Source organism: Corvus hawaiiensis, chromosome 26, assembly GCF_020740725.1.
Source record: "Corvus hawaiiensis isolate bCorHaw1 chromosome 26, bCorHaw1.pri.cur, whole genome shotgun sequence".
Classification (NCBI taxonomy): domain Eukaryota; kingdom Metazoa; phylum Chordata; class Aves; order Passeriformes; family Corvidae; genus Corvus; species Corvus hawaiiensis.
This window is the reverse complement of record NC_063238.1, coordinates 30,712,913-30,735,325: the sequence shown is the minus strand read 5'-3', so window position 1 is coordinate 30,735,325 and position 22,413 is coordinate 30,712,913. Positions and strand designations below refer to the sequence as shown.

The window sequence follows — 22,413 nt, the reverse complement described above, 5'->3', positions numbered from 1 at the left end:
ACCCCAGTTTCTTTTACAGGTCATTGAGATGCAGTTCATTTTCTTGCTTGTAGCTTTGCAGACTGAAATTGAGATGCATCAACATTCCATTAATTTCTGGTTCTTTTCTACCCATCTTTTCATTTAGAGACATCCTACTTTTTCTAGGCCAATAATACACCCTTTATCCCCCTTCTTCCTATGCATTTTTTGATTCAGAAAATCACACTGGAGAACCAACTCATAGGGCTTTTCATCTACATATTCACCCTGTGGTTAGTTGTTTTGGCTCTGGTTCAGATAAAAAAGAATACCAGATGTAAATATTATACCTGTAGGCCCTGGGAAACTGAAAGAGAAAACTAGAGTTTTTCTGAGAGTGCACACAGTACGTGTAGGAGCTTCCTGTCTAAGACACAAAGTCCACAGGTCTGGACTGTGCAGCCTTACTTTGTACCTGGGCACCAGTCTTGGAGAATTCTGTGAGCAACAGTGAACAGAAAGAGGGCTGAGAAAGAAAAAAGGTATGATCACACTGCAAAAAACATGGGCAACAAATTGCAAAGCTCAAGAATAGCACCAGATAGCCAGGATGGAAAATGCCCTAAAAATGTATGATTACTCTCTGCAGAGGCTTGCAGCTGAAATCTCAATACACTAAATGGACTATTTCCTTATCAAACCTGACAGAGGGCAAAGCAGACTGTGAGGTACTGTACAAATAAGACCTATGGCCATTATTTAAACTCACCCTACTGAATAGTCTAACACCTTGAAATTCATCTACCAGTGAGAAGAGTTATTTTGTCCATGCCTAAGTCATATTTCTGAACCTTTTCTACCTGTCAGTCATTAAGTTAGAAATAATTATGAGATTGAATAGTATGTTACTGGAAAAATAAATGGTATGAGGAAAAAAAGCTCATTTTCCTCTGTTCAGCTTTGTTTTCCATGCTGCCTTCTGTGCCTTTCCCACTTTCTGTGTATTATAAGATGGATTCATCCTAGTCTGAAGGAAGAGTCCAGTGGCTTGGAAATACTTTATTCTAAATGTGCATTTCTGATTGACAGAATCACAGAATCACAGATTCAACTAGGTTGGAAAAGACCTTTGAGACCTCATCAAGTTCAACCTATGACCAAACATCATCTTGTCAACTAGACCATGGCACTGAGTGCCACATCCAGTCTTTTCTTAAACACCTCCAGGGATGGTGACTCCACCACCTCCCTAGGCAGCCCAGTCCAATGCCCCCTCACCCTTTCTGTGAAGAACTTCTTCCTAATGTCCAACCTAAACCTCCTCTGATGCAGCCTGTGTCCTCTTGTCATATTGCTAGTTGCCTGGAGCCGTCTGACAGAACAAACAGGTGTGGTGGATTTTATTGAAGTGCGTTTTATTGAAAAGAATAAGCAAGGGTTCATTTTTAAGGCAGCAAGGGTAAATCTGCTACAATTTTGCAAAGTTAATTAAAGTGGAACAATCTCGTGATTGCATTAGTGTACCTATTAAGACTAAATCAATAAACCAATGGGTTCAAATCACAGAATCAGTAAATTGACGCACTGAGTAATCAAACTGGAGTTTGATGTTGGCAGTGAAAGGAACTACTTTGTGTTAGTCCTGTTTCCAGCTTTCGTGAGAAAAAGGAGCAGAATTCAAGGAAAAGGGAGCTTCCTTTCCATCTCTGGCTTCAGGCTGTAGTCTAACCAGCTCATGAAACTATTTAGTCAGTGAGGAATCATTTTGGTTTCAGGGCCATGCCAAGAAAACATTGCAGTCCCATCCTGTTTCACTTTGAGGAAATCCGATTTAAAGAGTTCTGAGAGGTCCCTCTTTAACATGGCCTCTTCATGCTGAGCTGCTGCCAGTGGTTTCGGGTTAACTGCTCTCTCCAAATACCACAACAGCTACAAACTTCCCAAAGATGAAAAAAGACTTCTTCCATAAGTTGCATAATAAAGGTTACTAAGTGGACCTGGTGCCCTCAGGCTATCTGCCCAATTTCTTCCCATCAGCAAATTGCCAGGTACTGCTCTCAGGACCCATCTGCCTTGTGGAAAGGCTATTCCAGCACAGAGCTAGACATGTCCTGTAGTAATGATTCCAGCTGTGTGGCTTTGGAAGTGGAAAAGTCACCTGTGATTAGAGACACTTTTCCTTTGATTATATCCATGACTCTGAATTTGCTATTCCAGTACTGAATGTCCATCTAATTGTTTATGGCACATAGAAAGCCACTCATATGGATGTCACAGCACATCCTCCCTCCAGACCTTCTGGATTAAGTGCCCCTACACAGATCACCCTCCCTGCTGTCCCTGCTCTCTGTGCCCACTGATTAGCCAAATAAGTGGCAAAACTTCAAAACAATTTGAAATAATGACTTTATTTTATTGCTTGTTTTATTTAAAGTCCCTTTAAAACTCAAGCTGTCTTATTTCTCAGAAGAGAGACCTAAGCCTCCTTGCTGTGTCTGTGACTTTCTTGCTGCCCTGTTTTTATCCCAGCAATTTCAGGAGGCTATACTCTGTAAAACTAGATGCCATGCTATTTTCCAAATATTTCATGCATTTTCTTGTCATTACAGAGTAGTGCAAGGAAAACAGTGAACTTTTACCTGTGGAGATTTAGTTCAGGCTTCACTGGTAAATTTTTGAGAGCCACATTTTTTAAGATGCTTGAATATCCTGGCAGACAGCTTTGCAGGATTTTTAGTACTATTTTTACATCTGATTTGTAAGCTTTTGAGTTTCTAGCTCTCACTCAGATGAGTTCCGTCAGAAATCGGGTGTAATGCCAAATTACACCTGATGAGTGGTGGGTCCTTTGAAAAAATGTAAAATTGTTCCTATTCATTTACCTATGTTTCAAACCTCTGTTACTTTAGCACGCTAGTGTGCTAAGTGTCCCAGTAGGTATCTTTTCCTATGTTTATTCATTTTGGTGTATTGCTTCAGTTAGGAGGGTGAATGTCAGATGAACACACTCTTTAAGAATGGATTAGGATATTATGATCAGCACAAGACAAGGAAACTAAAATGCTGTAATTCTCATCCTTCACATGCAAAGTGGAAAAGATATTTCTGCTTCTGTTTTCTTGTGTATAACATAGGGTAGCAAAAGGTTCCCCTCCTGATGTCCATCAGCACAGGCTATTACACGAGAGAGTGTGGCTCCACACATGATGTAGTACTATCAATATCGTTCCTGTCCGAGTGCAGTGAAGCCCTCTATGGTCTCTGGATCACATCAGACAGTCAGAATAACCAAATGACTTCCTCCAGCTGAAATCATTGTTGCAGCTAAAGGACTGGGGGTTCAGCCAGCTGGGCACAAACTCATCACACTTGGCAGAGCGGCTGGGGCTGTGCCACCACTGAGTAACTCAAGAGGGCTGGGTAGGCCATGGTATTCCTGTCATAGACTTCTGTAGGAGAAGGGGAAAATATACAGGCAGGTTAGTGTGCTTTACTGGATTTGACATGTTTTTAATGAATTTGAAAAAATGCATGGTAAATTCATTAAGACTTTTCCATGGGGGTCTCTAACCAGAATCCTCTAGCCGGGATTAGAAGGACTTGAGACAAGATGTAGAAGTTTTCGGCTTGGTTGAGGCCCAGAGAACACACTGGAAAGATAAATACATGCTTCTCTCCTCATCTTCTTTCTTTCTCTGTAAAACGTTTAGGCTTAGATCTTCCCTGGAGATAAACTGGCCCCGTTTCAGTCATTGCAGCAGAGCTGCAGTAATTTACAAAGGGCCTGTGCATTTTAAATCACGGCAGTTATGGCAGAGAGAGAGGGAATATTGCAAACCGGGGTCTCTCCTGAAGGACCACGTCCCCTCCGGCCCCCCAGGTGCTCTCCCTGACCCCACTCCAAGGCCGGGCTCGGCGGGGGTTCTCTCTCCTCCACAGCGCCCGGCGTGAGCAGGGCACAAGAGGCGTCTGCGGAGCAGCGCTGCGGCTCAGTGCCCGTCCCGAGCCCACCCAGGCCAAGCCGTCCCGGCTGCCCCGGGACCCCACACTGCCCTGAGCCGCCCCGGGACCCCACACTGCCCTGAGCCGCCCCTGGGCCCGGGGAGCCCGGGCTGCCCCGCTCCCCTTCCCCAGCACAGCGGGGCCCGCCCGGCCCGCGGCCTCCCCCACATCCTGCGGCTTTCCACTCAGCGTCCCTCCGAAGTAATTAATGCAGAGGGCCGTATGCTGATTCCGCAGAGCCCATTAATCACTTTTGCTGAGGCACAGGGACTGTTTGTACAGAGTTTGCAGAGATTATCGCCGTGGCTCCGGGATTTGTCACGCTGCATTACAAATGGTGCTTTAGTGAGCTCCTGCGGTCCCAGGGGGCATAACCTGTCTGAGGCAAAGGCAAATATTGTTGAGCAGCAGAGGTTTCCCAAGAAGGGGCTTATCTGTTCCAGATTGCTTGATCATATAAATAGGACTTCAATATGAGATACAAATGCAATTAATTCCTCAAGGGTTACATTTGATAATGGCACAGAAATTAATCTTTGGTCACAGAAATAACACTGGCTGTTTCAGAGAATTCAAGTAAAAGCCTGTAGAGATATCCACTATCAAAAATACTGCTTTATTTTCCCTTTTGATAGAATTACATTATTATTATTATTGTAACCTGCTGAGATTTCTGTTTTGAAAATGTTCTAACAGGGGTTAATTCATTAGTAACCAAAGGGAAGGGCACTGCAGCCACAAAACAGCCGAGCCACAAGCACGGTCCTGCACAAGTGCTCCCGGCTTTGAGATCCAGTCTCCCATCCACAATCTGTTAGATGGAAGAGCCAAGATGGGACACACTCAAATATACCAAAAAAGTGGTGCTTATCACTAGTTGGTGAGCACGATGTCAAGAGAAATGTGTCCAGGGACTGGGATATACAGTTTTGGCCCAATCATGGAAAAAAAGCCATGCTGAGAAATCCTTCAGAAAAAAATGTGAAAGTGGGGCATTAGCCTTTTTCTTCAGCATAATGCTATCAGATATATTTGTGGTGGAGGTTAAGTTTGTATATAACTGGAGGGTAGTTGAGAAAGCCTTAATCAAATGTGATTTTATAAAAGTATACATGAAAGAAAAGTATTGTTACTTAGAAGTTTGGTAATTATGTATTTTGAGCAATCCTACCACCTGCAGCTTGAGTCAGCTAGCTATTTCAGAGAGTTCTGAAAGGCACAAGTGAACAGATGGTATGTTTGTGACACCATCAGGTAGTGGGCAATGAATATTAGTAAACTGGCAAGTGCCCACCAAAAATTATTCTAAAGCACATAATTAAATAAGTTATAAATAACAAAAACAGCAACAACAACTCCAAAAAATAATAATAAAAAATCTCAATGGTTGAAGGAGTGGGGGGAGGAAACAAGATTTTTTTCAGATTAATTTTACAACCTTATTTCTTATCTTTTCTGGGTCCATTACACACAGAGACCAAGTAAAAATCTAATAAATTAAATGCCCCTCAGATATTTTACATAACTGAAGCTAATTGCCTACCATTTTGATATTGTCAAGCATATGTAATAACAATGTTCTAGTTCTCACTATCATTAAGAAGTAAATACAGACTTGAAAGCAAGTCCCCCAGAAATCACAAAAGGCCAGATAGATGAAAGAAAATTCCACTGTTTGGCATAATGCAGTGATTTGTTTGAATGCCATATCCCCATTTTAATTTTACTATCTTCTTCTCAGAAACTTGGCAGGTCTGCCTGGGTTCTGATAGCACCAATCTTTGTGCAAATTTATCTCACACTCAACCTTGACACGAGTGGTGGTGTTTGTGTTCAGGGCAACAATAAATCTGACTTCTTTTCTACACAAGACAAAAAGAAACACTGCAGTTCTGTGGGCATTCTAGTGATGATGCAGAACTTTTTTTTTTTTTTTTTTAATATCCAATTTAATTAATAAAAAACATTCTAACATAAGGAGACAACTCATATTCTGAGAAGTCATTACGGATACTGAGAGGCAAGGCCTTCAAGTGGGATAAAAATACAAACACAGGACTTGGGGGGAGATTCTAGCTATGGACATGCAGCCATGTAGCCTGTGAGGACTAAGAGAACCATGGCAGGGCATGCAGAGAGGCAGTCAAGAAAGCTAAGGCTTGGCTAGACCTGAAATTAGCCAGAGATGTCAAGAACAACAAGAAATGGCTCTTCAGACACATGACCAATAAGCAGAATCACAGGTAAGACACAGGACCATTGCTAAACAGGCCAGGAAAATTAGCTGTTTCTCAGTGCAAGGCCATTGTCTATAATATTTGAAAAGTCATGGATACCAGGGGTGGATCCCCCAGGAATCAACACTGGGCCCCATGATGCTGAACATCTTCATAAAAGATCTGAATGCTGGGACTGAAAGCAGCCTCAACAAGTTTACTGATGACACCAAAGTAGATGGTGAGGGGGACACGTCAGAAGGGAGAGACATCTCACAGAGACATGGGCAGGCTGGGAGAGCAGGTGAGAAAGAACTGGATGAAGTTTAACAAATGCAAGGTCCTGCACCTGGGACACAACCAAACATAACCAAAGAGCCCAGAACAGGCCAGGATCTGTGCTTGGGGAGCAGCATCACTGAGAGGGATCTGGGGTCCAGGTGGATAACAAGCTGACCACGAGTCAGCAGCGTGTGGCTGCAGCCACAAAGGTAAACTGGATCCTGGGCTGCATCTGCAGGGGCTTAACTTGCAGTGGTAGGGACTTCACCATCCCACTCAGTGCTTGTCAGGCTGCACCTGGAGTAGTGTGTCTCGCTCTGGCCCCCACAATTCAAGAAAGATGTAAACAGACTGAGGAGGGTCCAAAGAGGGGCCATGAAGATTATCAGAGAGCTGCAGAACCTGTTCTGTGAGGGAAGACTGAAGGAGTTAGGTCTTTTTTCCCTGGAGAAGGCTCAGGGAGAGCTCATCACTGTATTCCAGTGTTTAAATGGTGGTTACAAGAGGACACTCCCTCTTCACCAAGAATTTAATGGAGAATACAAAGGGCAACATAGACAAGTGGCACTAGCAGAGGTTTCATATCAAGATAAAAAAGACATTTTTTACACAAGGAGCAATCATTCAGTGGAACAATCTCCCCTGGTGTTGTAGTGCTAGGTTTAGTTTAGCAAGCTGCAGCGTTCCCTGAGAGCTCAGCGGAGCTGCTTAGGGCAGGACAGCCATTCTGACATCCCGTAGTCCTTTCCGGACGGCTCCACACTCTTGCTCCGGCCAGCTATCAGCTCTACAACACAGTGACGGCGAAAGAGGCAAGAAGGGTCTCTCCATAAGGGTTTAAGAGGATCTTTAATCTTAAATCTTGTCCCAGTGATCTCCAGAAGCAGAGAGACCCCGTGATCTGGGCACAGGGGGGTTTTGTCACTTTGCAGGGGCGGTGCATGGGCGGAGTTGGGGTACAGGAACCACTAGGGAGAACCCGAGGGAGTGGCCAGGGCTAGGAGCAAGGGAAAGCGGGGGGGGGGGGGGGGGGGGGGTTGGAACAATATAGGATCAGAAAAGCAGTGGGTAAACAGATCACCACACCCAGGGATGGGATAGAGTCCCCATTACTGGAGGTTTTTCAGACATCATTGAACAGGGTGCTAGATAATCTCCTTTAGGCTTCTTGTCCTGTGAATGGTTGGACCAAATGATCTTTCAAGGTCTTTTCCAACCTGGGCTGTTCTATGATTCTACCTTATTCAAGTTATCATTTACATCTTAATTTTAGGGTACAGGGATACAATCCTAAGCCTAGTGTGCAGCTCAGTTATATTAAGATTTATTGTGTATTGGGCAAAGACTGGCCTTTTACAATAGTATCAGCACAGCAGCCAGCTGAGTTGTGAATGCTAGTGATGCCAATCTCTGGAGGGCTTGGGAGCCCAGGGAAGCACATACACTGTCATTCCATGGGCAAGAAGCCCAGACATGTTCAAGGGCAATGGCATTCAGCTCAGGCACCCATGGAATCCGTGGCAAACAAAGAGCTGAATGCAGAGTTCCTGTCCTGCACCTTTTCTCACAAGACTCTTCCTGTCCACACTCTTCCTTGAAGAACATCCATCAGAAAGCAGAGACTCTGGTTTTCTCAAGTGTGCCTGACTAAGCAGAAATTTGCTTTCCTGTTAGGTGCTGCTGTTTGTGACACTTCAGCTTGGAAAATAGATGAGTGAGGGGAAATATCACGGATGTCTCTTCAATCACAAGTGGCATGGGAAGAGTGACTAAGGAATTGATGCTTTAGGTTTTAACTTCTATATTTTTCAAATCCTGTACTGCCTAGTAACTCTGAAGTTTCTTGTGGCCTGTTAACTACTGTTCTATTATGCCAGTTAGACATAATAAGCCACTCTAGGTTTGCTCTCCAAGGACACCTACATTGTCCCAGGCCCCAAAATATGTAAACTAAGGCCTCTGAAGAGGAGGGCAAACTTGGGGTAGTTGCATCATTAACTGGGGTTGCAATTGGAGAATTGATCCTGATATGCAAACGGACCAAACTTACAAAAGTGTGAAGAACTCGTCACCCAGGGTCCATCTTGGGTGTAGCCTTTTAACTCCCCAGGGTGTATCTTGAAGGCCCTTCAAATAAATACCTACTTCTATTCCCTTATTCTTGTCTAGTCTCTGTTTTTAGATGGCCATCTCAGGCATCAGAATGACTGCTTAAACTTTCACCCATTATAAGAGCCAGCTGGTAGGCAGTAGATTCAAAACTGACACATTATTTTTCATAAGATGTGTTCAAGTTGTGCAACTCCTTGCCACAGAAAATTAGAGGTTTAAAGTTTACATGGTTCCAAGGAGAGATTGAACAAATCAGTGAAACAGAAATTCATTGTCTGCTGTTAAAACCAAAATATTTTTCTTGGGTCAGGAACTCCCTAATAAATTGTCAAAAAGTTGGAAAGTCATTTGGGGAAGCACCAAAAAGATGTTTTGTCAATTTTCATTCTACTCCTGAGGAACAACATTCAGCCACTATTGGAGGCGTGATGCTGGCTGAGACAGATTTTTGGACCATCCCAGAACAGCCCTGCTTGTATTCTTGGGAGCTGAAAGAGAGGTCAGGGTAGAAAGGGGGAGCCAGAAATTCTAGAAGAGTGTTCCCTGCATTTTTTCTGAAAACCTGCCTATCGAAGTGGGTGCCAATTCACAAAGTGAAAAATTTCTTCAGTGTTTCTCCAAGACGGTCTAAAAGAGTATCTGCCCTGAAGAGTCAAATCAGTAGTTTCTTTGGCCCCAGAGGAATTAACATGGCTACATGATCATTCTGGATCAACGAGAAGTCAAGACTGCGACAAGAAACTTTGAGGTCCCCTACTGAGTTCTTGGAAGGAGATTAGACTTTAAAAAGAACCCATACCATGCCAGAACTTCTGGCTGGCTATCCCAGAGTATTGCTGTGAGTACCCTCAGGAGCAATTAACCCTATCAGTAATGGCATGAGTAGGGGTGCTCCTGGATGTAATATCTGCATGCTGGGCAGTGAGCCACACGCAAGGTCAGGCAAGATCTACAGCAGAATGATTTGGCTGCAAACCTGCAGTGCTGCAAAGTGTATGATATTGAAAAACCATAAAGATACCAAGTGTTTGGTGTCATGAGACCGACATTCTGCAGGACTTCTTGGGCTATCAGCACAGGATCTGTGAGTGGTTTAGTCAGTCCAGCTCACTGTTTTGAAAAGGCAGAAACTGAGCCACAAAGGGTAATGAGGTTTTCTAAATGTAATTAGAAGGATTTTTTATAAAACTTGTTTATAGTTTATTATTCTGTTCCCTACTCTGCTGAGCCATTTCTGGTTCATCTTTCACTGCTGACCAATTCTTTTCTCCAGTTAACACCCTGAAACCCTCATGTATATTTTTCTCTTTTCCTTGGTTTCTTTAAATCTCAGTGACTAATATATTGTCTTTTTTCTTCCACCCAGCTCTCAGCTCTGGGTTGTTTTTAATTGGACCCTTGTTAACAGCTTCATTGTTTTCCTGTATCCATACACAAAGCACAGCTGCATGCGCTCCCTTCAACCGCAGGAGAAGAAATCAGAAAGCAAAGTCCCCCCGAGGGAGCCCAGCCTGTCTCTTCTATAACAAGCTGTAGCAACTTTTACAAAATGACTGCCTCCATGCTCAGACAGCTGAGCTCTCTGAGACAAATCTGGGGCTTGGAGTGCACAGACATAATAATTACCAGAAATACATCACAAGCTCCTTTCCCAGCATTAGTTAGGCCATTCCTAAATCACAAGGTGCCATCTCTCTCTCACTCCTGACTCTCTGGGTACGAAAACTTTTGCTTTCTGTCATTCTCTCTCGGAATACTGCAATTTTTCTCCCTTAAATTGTAAATGATAACACCTGCTGGGGCTCTTATTTGTTCATTCCCGTATCTCTGGCTGCTCCCTGTGTGAGATATTACGCCCATGCAGAGGTATGAAATATACAGTAGCTGTTTGTGAAACTTCTATATGAAAGATGCAGTGGGTATAAATAATGGTATTGTTCCGACCTTCTTCATCTTGTATCTGACAGAACATGTTCAAAAAACTCCAGGAACACTATAAAGCTGATGGTGAAGTCATTCACACTGTATCAGTGTAGCTGAAAACAAATGAGCAGGACTGATCTGGACATCCTATTTTCCTTTCACCACCAGAATGTATGTATTCCTCAAGTCATACCATATTCATATTTACTTTAATGATTCATAAACATCCCAGGTTCCAGAAGCTTCTAATTAACTCATCTATTTAGTGTCATTAACAGATGCTCCGGGAGTGATTTATTGTGTAGTACTGGATCACACTAACATATAAATCCAGCCAATTGAATTGGCAGGCAGTCTAGGTAAATATCTTCTGCTGCTGGTAGATGAGATTCCGTCCTAAATTCAGCATTAATGCCCTGCAGACTGTGGCTGATGTATTATTGTTTTCTTCTTCTATTACTCTGCACATGTAGCATACACTGTATTGTACAACACCGGTTATTTCCCTTCTTTTAAGAAAAAGATTTCGTGAGCTACTGCCTAGGATTTGGGGTAAATGTTTATGCTGTCTGAGAAAAGACGAAATCAATAGCCCCAAAGAAGTTTTTGGTCAAGCTCCTTTTAATTTACCTCTGGCTTCTGTAGTTTCAAAACTGAAACCAGTCCCTCTAGCACCCTAGAGCAAAACAATCCTGAACTTCGTAAGAGAAGTTATATTGGGAACCCTGTCTATAGCAGAGTTGTGGCCACAACTCCAGACCTTTTATTGATGAAGAAGGCAGTGGCTTTTCAGGCAGTACATGGAGTGAACACCTATGGCAGCAAAGTTAGCTCCATGGGTACTCCCACAGTGGTGTTTCTGACAGGCCCAGGAATGCTCCTAGAGATTCACATCGCTGAATTCCTAGAGGGACCTGTCATGGTTTATAGCCTGGGCCAGCTAAACCTCACCAAACGCAGCAGGCAAAGGCAGCGCAGCCCCAGAGCACCCGCAGGGCCCGCTCTCCGGGAGCCGCAGCGGTGTGAGCTGCGAGAGCCCAGCCCGGGCAGAGCCAGCCCTGCCAGCTGGGCTCGGTGCTGCCAGCTGCTCCCGGGATTACTGATTTAATGGTATAAATACAGCCAGTCAGCTGCGGCCTGCAGGCCTTGCTTCACTTGGAAACTAGGCTGGGCTTCTCTTTCAAATTTCAGAGCGGTAAAACACATGGTCTGGTTGCCTCTGCTTGTTGCCTGGGTGGGAGCTCTCCCCCACAGCTGACAGACAAATTACTTACCATGCTGGAGGAGAGTTGCAGGTATGCGGCAGATAAATTTTCCAGTTTTTCTCTTAAGAGCTCACTCCCCTTCGTATTCCAGTTCTTCCCAATAGCAGCACCGTGAGTCCTTAGTGTTCAAATTCTAAGGAAACATAGATAAATATTGTTTTAAATTCCTTAAGGTGGGAGTCATCAGGGGACTGTTACTCTTTTTTTTACAGAAATTATGTTTTTGTCTGTTTACAGTTTTTTAAAAAAGGCGTTTTTAAGCTTTGTGTTTTAATGACAACGAAAGGGACTACTGTAAATAATTAGAGTATTTTCTGCTCTATTTTTAAAAACAATATTTTTAGTAAAGTTACTGCGTTTTAATATACTTTTGACTCAGAATGAGATTTTGATGGTGAACCAACTCTGCTGTCTGCTCTAAGATTTACTTACAGCAGTGATGTCTGTGGGTGGGTTTTGGGAGTGGGAAAAAATATAAGCAATATTTATGGAGGAATGGGAAGCAAAACTACATTAATATGGGACTGTGCCCAAATAAATGAGTGTATAGGGACTGTGACAGCTTGAGAAAGGGGATATACATCAAACAAATATGCTGCATTAAGGTATTTCTAGGAGTTACTGAATTTCTCCTCAGGACGCACTTCAGCAATCCATGTAGGAACAATACCACGATGAGCGTGACTGTTTTAAGTGTCAATTAAAGCTTTCATCTTGACTACAGCACCCTTCTTCCCTGCTTCTGTCTCTCACAGTCCGTACCAAAGATGCATATGGTCTCTCATACGGAACAATACAGCCACAGTCTGCTCCTAGCAGCTGTGTTGCGAGGAAGGCCTGTGCTGGGGCTACAGCAGCGGTGTCCCATGCTGGAAGCACAGAGCACACCACGCACCTCCCTGTGCTGGCCAGAGGGAACGTTCTGAAGACATGACCCCACACAGTCTGCTAAGACTGGCCAACTCCCATCACTTGAGCTGGTTTCTCAAACTCTGTGAAACAACTGTCCGTATAATTTGAAAAGCCAACAGAAAGCATCATACATTATAGGTGTGTGCTCCAGACGTTCAAGAAGCTGTTCAGACAGTGCACAAGAACTACTTTGCAAATGCATGATACACAGGCTGAAGAATTGTTTAGAACACACAGCTTAAACCCATGTAGGTCAAGAAACAGAAAGCTTTCCTTTTAAGAACATCTCAGTTAAGAAGAAATGCATCGAGAAAAGTTAAAAATCTGGCAAGAAATGACTGGAACAGTGTGAGAGTACACTGATGCCACAGCATGTGCTATGTCACATACCTCTATTGTCATCTCAGTCACTCACTTCCTACTCTAATGCCACAAAACATTTAAGGAGGCATAGGAAGCAAGAGTTACTATAGAAAATCAGGTACTTGAAACAGTTTTGGAAACTCTCTCCTGGTACTGCTTTAGGCTGGAATAGTTAGTTTTCTTCACAGTATCTATGTTTTTGGATTTGTGCTTAAGTGTCGGGATGTTTTTGTTATTGCTAAGCAGTGCTTATAAAGGGTCAAGGCATTTTTGCTTCTCACCCTACCAGCACGTAGGCAGGGGAGACAACAAGGAGTTGGAAGGGGACACAGCCAGGGCAGCTGAGCCCAACTGACCCTAGGGATATTCCATACCATATGGCATCACACTCAGCGTATAAAGCTGGGAAAGACAGTGGGAAGATGTTCAGAGTGGTGGCATTTGTCTTCCCAAGTCACCATTACACTTGATGGAGCTCTGCTTTCCTGGGGATGGCTGAACACCCGCCTGTCCATGGGAAGTTGTGAATTCCTTGTTTTGCTTTGCTTGTGTTTTGTGTGCTTTGCATGCTTTTTACTTCCCCTATTAAACTGTCTTTATCTTAGGCCAGAAGTTCTCTCACTTCACCCTTCTGATTCTCTCCATCCCAACACAGGGGAAGTTGACTGAACGGCTGCATGGGGTTGAGCTGCCATATGGGGTTAAACCACAACTCTCCCCCAACCCAGTTCTGTTCTGTTCATAACCTTACAAAACAGCAGAACAGGCAGCAGGGCCTGAGTCCCATCACCCTCAGCTGCTTGTTTTCCAGGACTCCTGCATGGCTCTGCTATACTGTGATGGCATTACCAGTGCTTTGATTCAGCATTTTTAAGTTGCATTTTTCCTATTAAAAATTAAGAACAAACTACAGATAAAATAGGCAAGACTAAAGATGCCCTTACAGTGCCAGGAATATCAACACATTGCACACCCTCCAGGATTTTCTTAATAAAGAAAGATCAACACCAAGAGACATTGGTTCATATGGCACTTACAGAGAAATTTAGGCTGGACAGGGCTTTTGAGGGCTTGCGGTCTCTTTGCAAGAGTTAACTTTTGTATTCAAACAATAGAGATAAATAAGATATTGTGTTATTTTAGGTAAGTTTCATGATCTCTAACAAGCCAGTTGTAAAAACTAGTTTTATTAACAACCTTGATTTAGAAAGAAGTCTAATATCCCACCAACATCCACATGTAAGCCAAGAAGCATTTCTAAAAAATTGCTACATATCATGTGAATTTTGACACAAACCAAGATGCTGGAGAGAGTAACAAAATATGAGGGTTCCTAAGTATTTTGTCACAAACCCAATACTAAATAACAATAAATTATTAGGACAATAACCTACAAATGTTGTGATACAGTAATAAGCAGAACCATCTCATAAAAATAAATTGTAATATTAACAACTCAATTTCATATGACTGCATATTAATATTTTTTTTCCAAAGTTCTAACAATGTTCAAGCTCTGTGGTGTTTACAAAGATGGGTTTATTCTCCTTCATTCTTCTGCACTGACTGCATGGCTTCTGCTTTAACTCTATTTCGTTTTCTTTTTCTTCTTTTCTTCTTTTCAGCAGAAGGCTCCTGACCCTCCTGTGTTTTCTTCTTTTTCTTCTTCAGACAGCTGAGAGGATTGGGGCCGCCTGCCCTTTTGCGTTTTCTTCTCTTTTCACCTTCTTGCTTTACTAGTCCTTCTTTTTCTTTAAGCTCCACAATACTTTGTTTTTGGTACTCTGGAACAAGCTGATTTGTCTGCAACTTTTGAACAAATGCCAAAGATTTAGGAGAAGGTTTGTCTAGCACCATAGTGTTCTGAATAATAAAGAGGAGAGGAATGCCAGGCTTCCTTTTCACTTTGTTTGATAAGTCCTGGTCCTGCAAAATTAAATACTTTAGTCAATATTTTTGGATTAAATGGTATTTGCAATTCAAATGCACCTACTTTTAATACAAAACTATGAAGATAAATTACATTATAAAAAAGATAAGAAACTTAATCTAGCAGATATACATGGCAGTGCCTTTCAGAGCACTCTAAATTTCAACTTCTCTCCTGACTAGCTGTATTTCTGATGCAAAATTTATCAACATTTTTTTTTCCTGCATGTATATGCATACATACATTTTTTGAGGAAAAAGTCCCAATTCACTTGTATGCAGACCACCATAACACAAGAAGTAACATAATTTCTTCTGTAATAATTTTCAAACTCCTGTGTCTTACATAAATACGAAGAATTCTACTACAAACCATTTTATATATATTGTGTATCATTTATACATGCAGTCCCAATAACAAACCCAAGAAAAAACTGCCTTTCTTATTTGTATAGTTATTTATTCTTTACTTCAAGATTTTTTAAAATTGAAGTTATATGGATGTTAACAATTTCATTTTTCAGACTACTGTGCAAAGCAGTTCAGGGAAGGGGATGCACACACAAGCAATATACAAATTAGCATTCACGAGTTGTTTTTTACATGTCAATAGGTAGTCATGATGTTTTGTACACTTTCAGCTCAACTACTCAATATCATTACAAAGTAAAAAAAATCTAGTTGTTCAAGTAAGAGAAAAGATTACCTGATTCATAATCAGGAAATACATTAAAGAGCAAGTAATGCTTTACATGATTAATTCCCACAAACTATTTAAAAACCTCATAATCGAGGTTATTGTAGACTTCTTTATCCTTAGGTATCAAAGCATCACTTCAAAAGAAATGGACTTACATTTCCCATGAGCTTTTACCTGTGTAGCAATAAAGAAGTGATGAGGGTTGCCATCTTCAATCATGGAAAGTAAACAGGTTGAACCACTCACAGGATTCTTATGGTGAGAACAGCTTCGAACTTCAAATCTCTGGGCAATTAATTTTGCTCCATACAGTGCTTTCCCCAGTGATTCAAGTTCTTTTATAACACATCTGAAAACCAAAAGAGACAATGATTTTTAAACAAAAAAACCTCATACTTTTTACAACAGCAAAAGGCTGATGTGAGTTACTTAGGAATGAGCAACACCCAGTTGTTCAGGCTCTATGATTTGTAAATGGCAACGAGAAAAAAGCAATAGCCCATCTGAAGACATCAGCAAGGTTTCCTTGGCTGTAAACAAGATTAACCAGTAATAACATTAAGATATATTAAATGATTTAAAAATGATTCACATCAGTGACAATGCTGAGTCCTTAAATTTAAGTTTGGATACCACTTAGCATATGAACCACTACTTAACAAATAAAATTATTTTTTAAATTTAATTTATTTTAAAATTAACTTATTATAAAACTTTAGAATTTAATTTATTTTAAAAAATGGAAATAAAAGATCTGGGGAACAATAGGCCAGTCAGTCTCACCTCTGTGTCTGGCAAGATTATGGAGCAGATCCTCCTGGAAAGTACATAAATCATGTGGAAAACAAGGAGCTGACTGGTGACAGCCAACATGGCTTCACTAAGGGGAAATGATGAAAAATATGGTGGCCTTCTATGACAGAGTTACAGTGCTGATGGATAAGGAAGGGCAACAGATGTCACCCAACCGGACTTATGCAAAGCTTTTCACACTGCTCCACACAACATCCTTGTCTTTAACCTGGAGGCATGGATTTAACAGATAGATTACTTGGTGGATATGGGATTCACTGGAGGGTTGCACTTGAAGAGTTCCAGTAAACAGCTCAATGTCCAAGTGGAGACCAGTGACAAGTGTCATTCCCCAAGGGTTGGTATTGGGACCTGTTTAACATCTTTGTCAGTGACATGGACAGTGGGATCCAGTGCACCCTCAGCAAGTTTGCCATTGACACCGAGCTGTGTGGTGCAGTTGACTCTCTGGAGGGAAGGGATGCCATCCAGAGGGGCCTGGGCAGGCTTGAGATGGGCTTGTGTAATCCTTATGAAGTTCAACAATGCCAAGTGCAAGGTCCTGTATATGGGTCAGGGCAACCCAAGCACAAATACAGGCTGGGAAGAGAATGGATTGAGAGCAGCCCTGACGAGTGACCTGGAAAGTGTTGGTGGACAAGACACTCAACATGAGCTGGCAGTGTGAAAGCCTGGGCTGTGTCCAAGGCTGTGTCCTGGGCTTCATCAAAAGCAGTGTAGGCAGCAAGGTGAGGAAGGGGATTCTCCCCATGACTCCACTCTAGTGAGACCCCACCTGGGGGTCACAGCGAGTCAGCTCATTTCCCCAGCAAGGTTCTTTTCATAACATTGAGGTGCTGTCTCAGCAACTCAGTGTTCTGACAGCAGAGAAAATGAGTCCATTCAGCTGGCCTAAGTGGAACCTGGTCAAAATGACGAACAGATATTGCTGAAAGAAGCAGCAAGAAGTGACATTTCTACATGACAGGAATACAGTTTGGATCAAAACAATTCCCAAACACTTCACAGCTAAGGACATGACTCAATACTTTATACTGTTTGCAAGTGCAGGCCAGTTCCATATGCTGTGCAAGAAGGCTCAGTGTGTTTTTCAAGCCGAGGGTATACATCTTCCTGGTATTTTCACTAATTGCCTCCCTAGTGGGCAGTTGGCTATTCTGTGTTATTGCAGATATACAATGTAACTGGGTTTTTGTATTTTAATACATACAATAAACATAATTAAGTAATAACAAAGGCAACTTGGATGCAACTTCAGTATGTAGTGTACATGCTTTACTTCCATGTCTTTGTCTAGCACATCGTTGTCCTCTCTTGTCAACAGCTACTTTGGAAACAACCTGGCACTGGTAGGCTGCAGCTCCAGCAAGGCAGGAACTCGCCAGGCCCAGGAGATCTCAGCTTGCCCCTGCTGTTACTTCACCAATCAGACGCGGCGGGTGGGAAGGGCCTGGGAAGAGACCCACCCGGCCCCCCCTCACACAGCGGGCTTACCGCTGGCCCCTCATGCCACCTTCGGAAAGGCAGCAGGGTCTGAGGAATGCTCCCAACCTCTTGCAAGTCACCCTCAGCCCCCAGCGCCACCTCCTCCCCAGGGCCCCGGGAGGCCGGAGCGCGCTCCCCGCCGTACCGCGTGGTGCAGAGCTGCGCGGCGCCGTCCAGGTACCCGGGCAGCTGCTCCCGGATCTGGATCTTGTTGCGGAGCGCGGCCTGGCAGAAGGTGCCGTCCAGCAGCACCTGGAAGGGCTCGCGGAACTGGAAGTTGTGCTTGTAGAAGCCCATTATCTTCTTGGCGTGTTTCTGTCTCGTCACCCCCATGGCGCCCGCGCCGCCGCCCGGAACGGCCGCGGCTGCCCCGGAAGCTGCGCCAGGCCCAGGCGGGGCCTCTCCCGGAGAGCCGGAACCGGCCGGGCAGCGCCGGGGCCGCGGGGCTTCTCCCGGAGAGCCGGAACCAGCCGGGCAGCGCCGGGGCCGCGGGGCTTCTCCCGGAGAGCCGGAACCGGCCGGGCAGCGCCGGGGCCGCGGGGCCTCCTCCGGAGAGCCGGAACCGGCCGGGCAGCGCCGGGGCCGCGGGGCCTCCTCCGGAGAGCCGGAACCGGCCGGGCAGCGCCGGGGCCGCGGGGCTTCTCCCGGAGAGCCGGAACCGGCCGGGCAGAGCCGGGGCCGCGGGGCCTCCTCCGGAGAGCCGGAACCGGCCGGGCAGCGCCGGGGCCTGCCCCGCAGAGCCGGGACCGGCCGGGGTCACGGTGCGTGGCCGGGGAGCTGCCCCGCCCCCGGAGGGTCCCACCTGCCCGTCCATCCCGGCATACGGGCAGCCTCAGGGCTGGTTCACTCCCCCTTGTTTTGCGGTGCTGTGCTGGTTCCTGCCGTTTGCTGAGGTCAGAAATGCAGAGCTTTCTTTTTTTACTAGTTCACTGTATTGATAAAATCACAGTTGCTGTCGCAGAGACAGTAGTTTAATCACACATCAGCACACAGAATCACATAATCAATTCGGTTGGAAAAGCCCTCAGAGGTTATCGAGTCCAACTTAGGACCCAACACCAACTTGTCAACCAGACCATGGCACTGAGTGCCATATTCAGTCTTTCCTTAAGCATCTCCAGAGGTGGTGATTCCACCTCCTCCCTGGGCAGTCCATTCCAATGTCTAATCACCCTTTCTGTTGAGAAATTCCACCTAATGTCCAATGTAAACCTCTCCTGGCACAGGTTAACACTACATCCTCTCACCCTGATGCTGGTTACGTGGAAGGTTTAGGAATACTTAGGAACGTTTAATCAGTGCCCATTTATATTGTTTGCCTGTATTGGCTACATCAATCTAAGTTCAATGTGCACAAAACCGAAGTTGAAAAGCCCATTCTACATTTTAATAACTTTTTTTCTGTGACTATTTAATTACACTGCAGCCTGGGGACACAGCCGTCATTGAAAAAGCCATTGCACAAACTCCTCCCTGTCCAACACAAAACATGAGAACACCAGACATCTGGCATTAAAAACTGAACTTAATGCCCTTGGTTTTAGGCAGGCAAGGGGATGTGATACCTTAACACCATCAAAATGATAATTGGAGACATCTGTCTTGCTATGCAGGTTCCACAGGAGACATCTTTCTGCCTGAGACAACTGTATTACAAGCAAAACCACGGCAAGCACCTGCCAGTTTGCTGTAATCAGTCAGGCTGCTCTAAGGTTGTTTAAGCAAATACCCAGCTGTCATATTGGCCTTTTTGCTAGAAAATAGATATGGAAAATAAGTGCTTCCAAGCAAGTTAGTTGGTGTTAAGAGAAACTGAAAAATAAAGGATTTGATTACTATTCTAGAATTCAAATGTTTACATGGGAAGATATTTCAAAGCACTTAGAATGAAGAGTGCAAAGAACAGGTGATTGAGAATATTTTCCATGGGATCCAATTGTGCTGTTGACAGTATTTTTCTGCCATTAAATCCTTCTTTCCAACTGTCTTCAGGGGACAGTTGTGCGTGCTCGTATCATGGACATACATGGATATATGCCGCCTTATGAGCTAAGTGAAATGTTGAATTCATTATTAGACATAGTCTTATATCTAAAGATCTTTATTAAACTTCAGTCCTGTGGCTGACATGTTTCCATAATGCCACGATGACCCAGTTCTCCTATCTAACTGCACAGTTTCATTATTGAAAATGTTAAACAAAAACATTCAGAAAAACTCCAAAGTAAAACCTTACTAGACAAATTATTTTTTCGTCAAGTAGGTTTTTGCTTGCTTGTTTTTGCTTTGTGTGTATGTGATGACAACTAAGTAACTGCCCAAAGACAGGCAGTTATTCCATATTAAAAACACTTCCCACATCTTACAGCTAGAATGAGGAATCACCAGTGATAACAGCTGCTATTACAAAATAGACCTAAAAATGAAAAACAAGTAAATGAGAGTTTGAACTAGTTTTTCAAATAAGTGCAAAGTAAGATAAAATCCAGAGTAGGGTGTTAAATACCATTGTGATGAGATACAGTTCCCCTGGTAAATAGCATCATTACAGACAAGTTGTAATGCAGCTGGTATGGTGGAGTATGTTCAGAAGGCAGGCTAGCAGGCAAACCAGCACAGATTCCTCCTGCTCCATTGGTCAGAAGATGACATTAATTGGATGATAAACTACTTTCAGTATAATTATGTAAATTGCATTTCACTTTTATGCAATTATTTTAAAATTTATTTTTAAATTTAAATTTAAAATGTTAAAAATGTCTATAAGCCTACTATAGCAGTGCAGAGAAGTACAGTTCTCTCAGCATTTTCTTTCATACTTTGACAATATTTTGCATATACTAAAATTCACCTTATTTCTTTCAAGTTCAATTATTTTACTATTCCCATGAGCCATCTGTAAAGTGGATAAAAAAAAAAAAAAAAAGCCTAGGGATCTTATGAGAGGTGTTGAATCCAGACATCTCTGGTGCATGGGGTTTGCTGCTTCTGGCTGCTGAAATCCATCCACACACCATCCATCCTCTCTGGACCCAGCAGGATTCTTATGCTCCCATGTGTCCTGGACAAGCGTGGCACACACAGAGGACACTAACAGAGCCAGCCATTCAGACTACCATGGCACACAGAACTCTACCAGAAATGACACATAATTGTGGAGGCCGGTGAGCCTGTCAATGAAGGAACCACAACAGCCCCCCGGAAGGATGAGCCCTAGGGCTTTACTAGGTTAGGGTGAAAGAAAAGGGTCTCTCCTAAGAGGCTTTCTGTTAACTATATCAATTACGTTGATATACACCGGTTCTGTTTTCCTGGTTGGCCCGTTGGCCTTCCTGCCCCCTTTTTACCCTATAGGTCTTCCCTGTGGAAAGTTCTCCCTTCCCGGTTCTCCCATTGGCTTTTGTTCCCTTGCTCCGCCCTCGCTACTCCCTTACTGGCTCCCCTACCTTAACCCCGCCTATGCTCCACCCCTGCATTCCCCGACCATTGGTCCCTGGTGTTTTCTCCGCCCCTATCCGGTCCCATATTTAAATCTTGGACCCTTCGTTGTTCCTTTATCTTCATCCCTGGATCCCTTCGCCTGTGTGGCAGTAAACTGCCTTGTGGGACCCCACACGAAGCCCCTCCCCTGCTCCTTGTCATCGGCCTCTTTGTGGATTATAAGCTATCCAGTGTGTGTGTGAGTGCGTGAGAAGTGGCCTGCCGAGTGACTCCCTTTGTTGGAGGCACTTCCAGAAGGTCGTGGCACCTCACCATCCACCCTCGCCACAACACATAATGTAAGTAGGGAGTGAAGTCCTGCTCCCCCTCTCCAGCTGAACAGGACTGGAATGCCCAGGTGATCACTCACACACCCTCACTCCTTGGACTCACCAGAACACCCTCATTCACAAATCACCATGGCCCCTCGGTCCATCTAATGCCCATGCCTGAACACTGACCCTCCTATCCAGGTATGTGTGTCTCCTCCTGCTAACTAGCTAGTCCAGTTTAAATCTGATAGCAGATTACACATCCACAGGATTAAATACCCTGGGGCAGGATATTTAGATGAGAAAGAATAGCTAGGAACAAGCTTCATAAAAAGGTAGGACTAGTTGCTGTGGTCAGGCAAAGAGTTCAGTAAGACAAATGTACTGAATGCTGCCAGCTCACATGTGCACCCCCCTATGTCTCATTTTCCCATGTGTCTTCCTAGATCCTCCCTGATCCTTTCCCTGTTTTTGGCCAGTTCTATGAACATCCCATAGAAAGTTTTGCAGACTCCTGCTGATATCCCATAAGAAGTTTTGCACAGTCCTATACACCCCCTCAAGTATCTTGTGGTACTCATGATAAGCATATTTTCTCATTCTTACCAGAGACAAAGCTCAGGCTAGCCCTCCTCAAGGTGTCTGCCTGGGCAGCTCTTTAATGTCCTCAAGTCTTCTTCTCCTCACTCTTGTCTTTG

At 43.8% G+C, this 22,413-nt stretch overlaps 1 protein-coding gene and 1 long non-coding RNA gene across 2 annotated transcripts; one reads left to right on the top strand and one right to left on the bottom strand.

Annotated features, from left to right (window-relative positions):
• The first annotated feature begins 1,057 nt into the window (after positions 1 to 1,057).
• Positions 1,058 to 20,588, top strand: LOC125317349. Its single transcript, XR_007200028.1, has 3 exons — positions 1,058 to 1,296; positions 5,440 to 5,444; positions 20,578 to 20,588. It is a non-coding gene; the product is annotated as an uncharacterized LOC125317349 (long non-coding RNA).
• Positions 14,204 to 18,340, bottom strand: UTP23 (UTP23 small subunit processome component). Its single transcript, XM_048287119.1, has 3 exons — positions 18,109 to 18,340; positions 15,840 to 16,014; positions 14,204 to 14,962 (listed from the first exon to the last, which is right to left on the bottom strand). Exons 1-3 carry the CDS (start codon positions 18,294 to 18,296, stop codon positions 14,576 to 14,578), a joined length of 750 nt encoding a protein of 249 aa, XP_048143076.1. The 5' UTR covers positions 18,297 to 18,340; the 3' UTR covers positions 14,204 to 14,575.
• Positions 20,589 to 22,413: the final 1,825 nt, after the last annotated feature.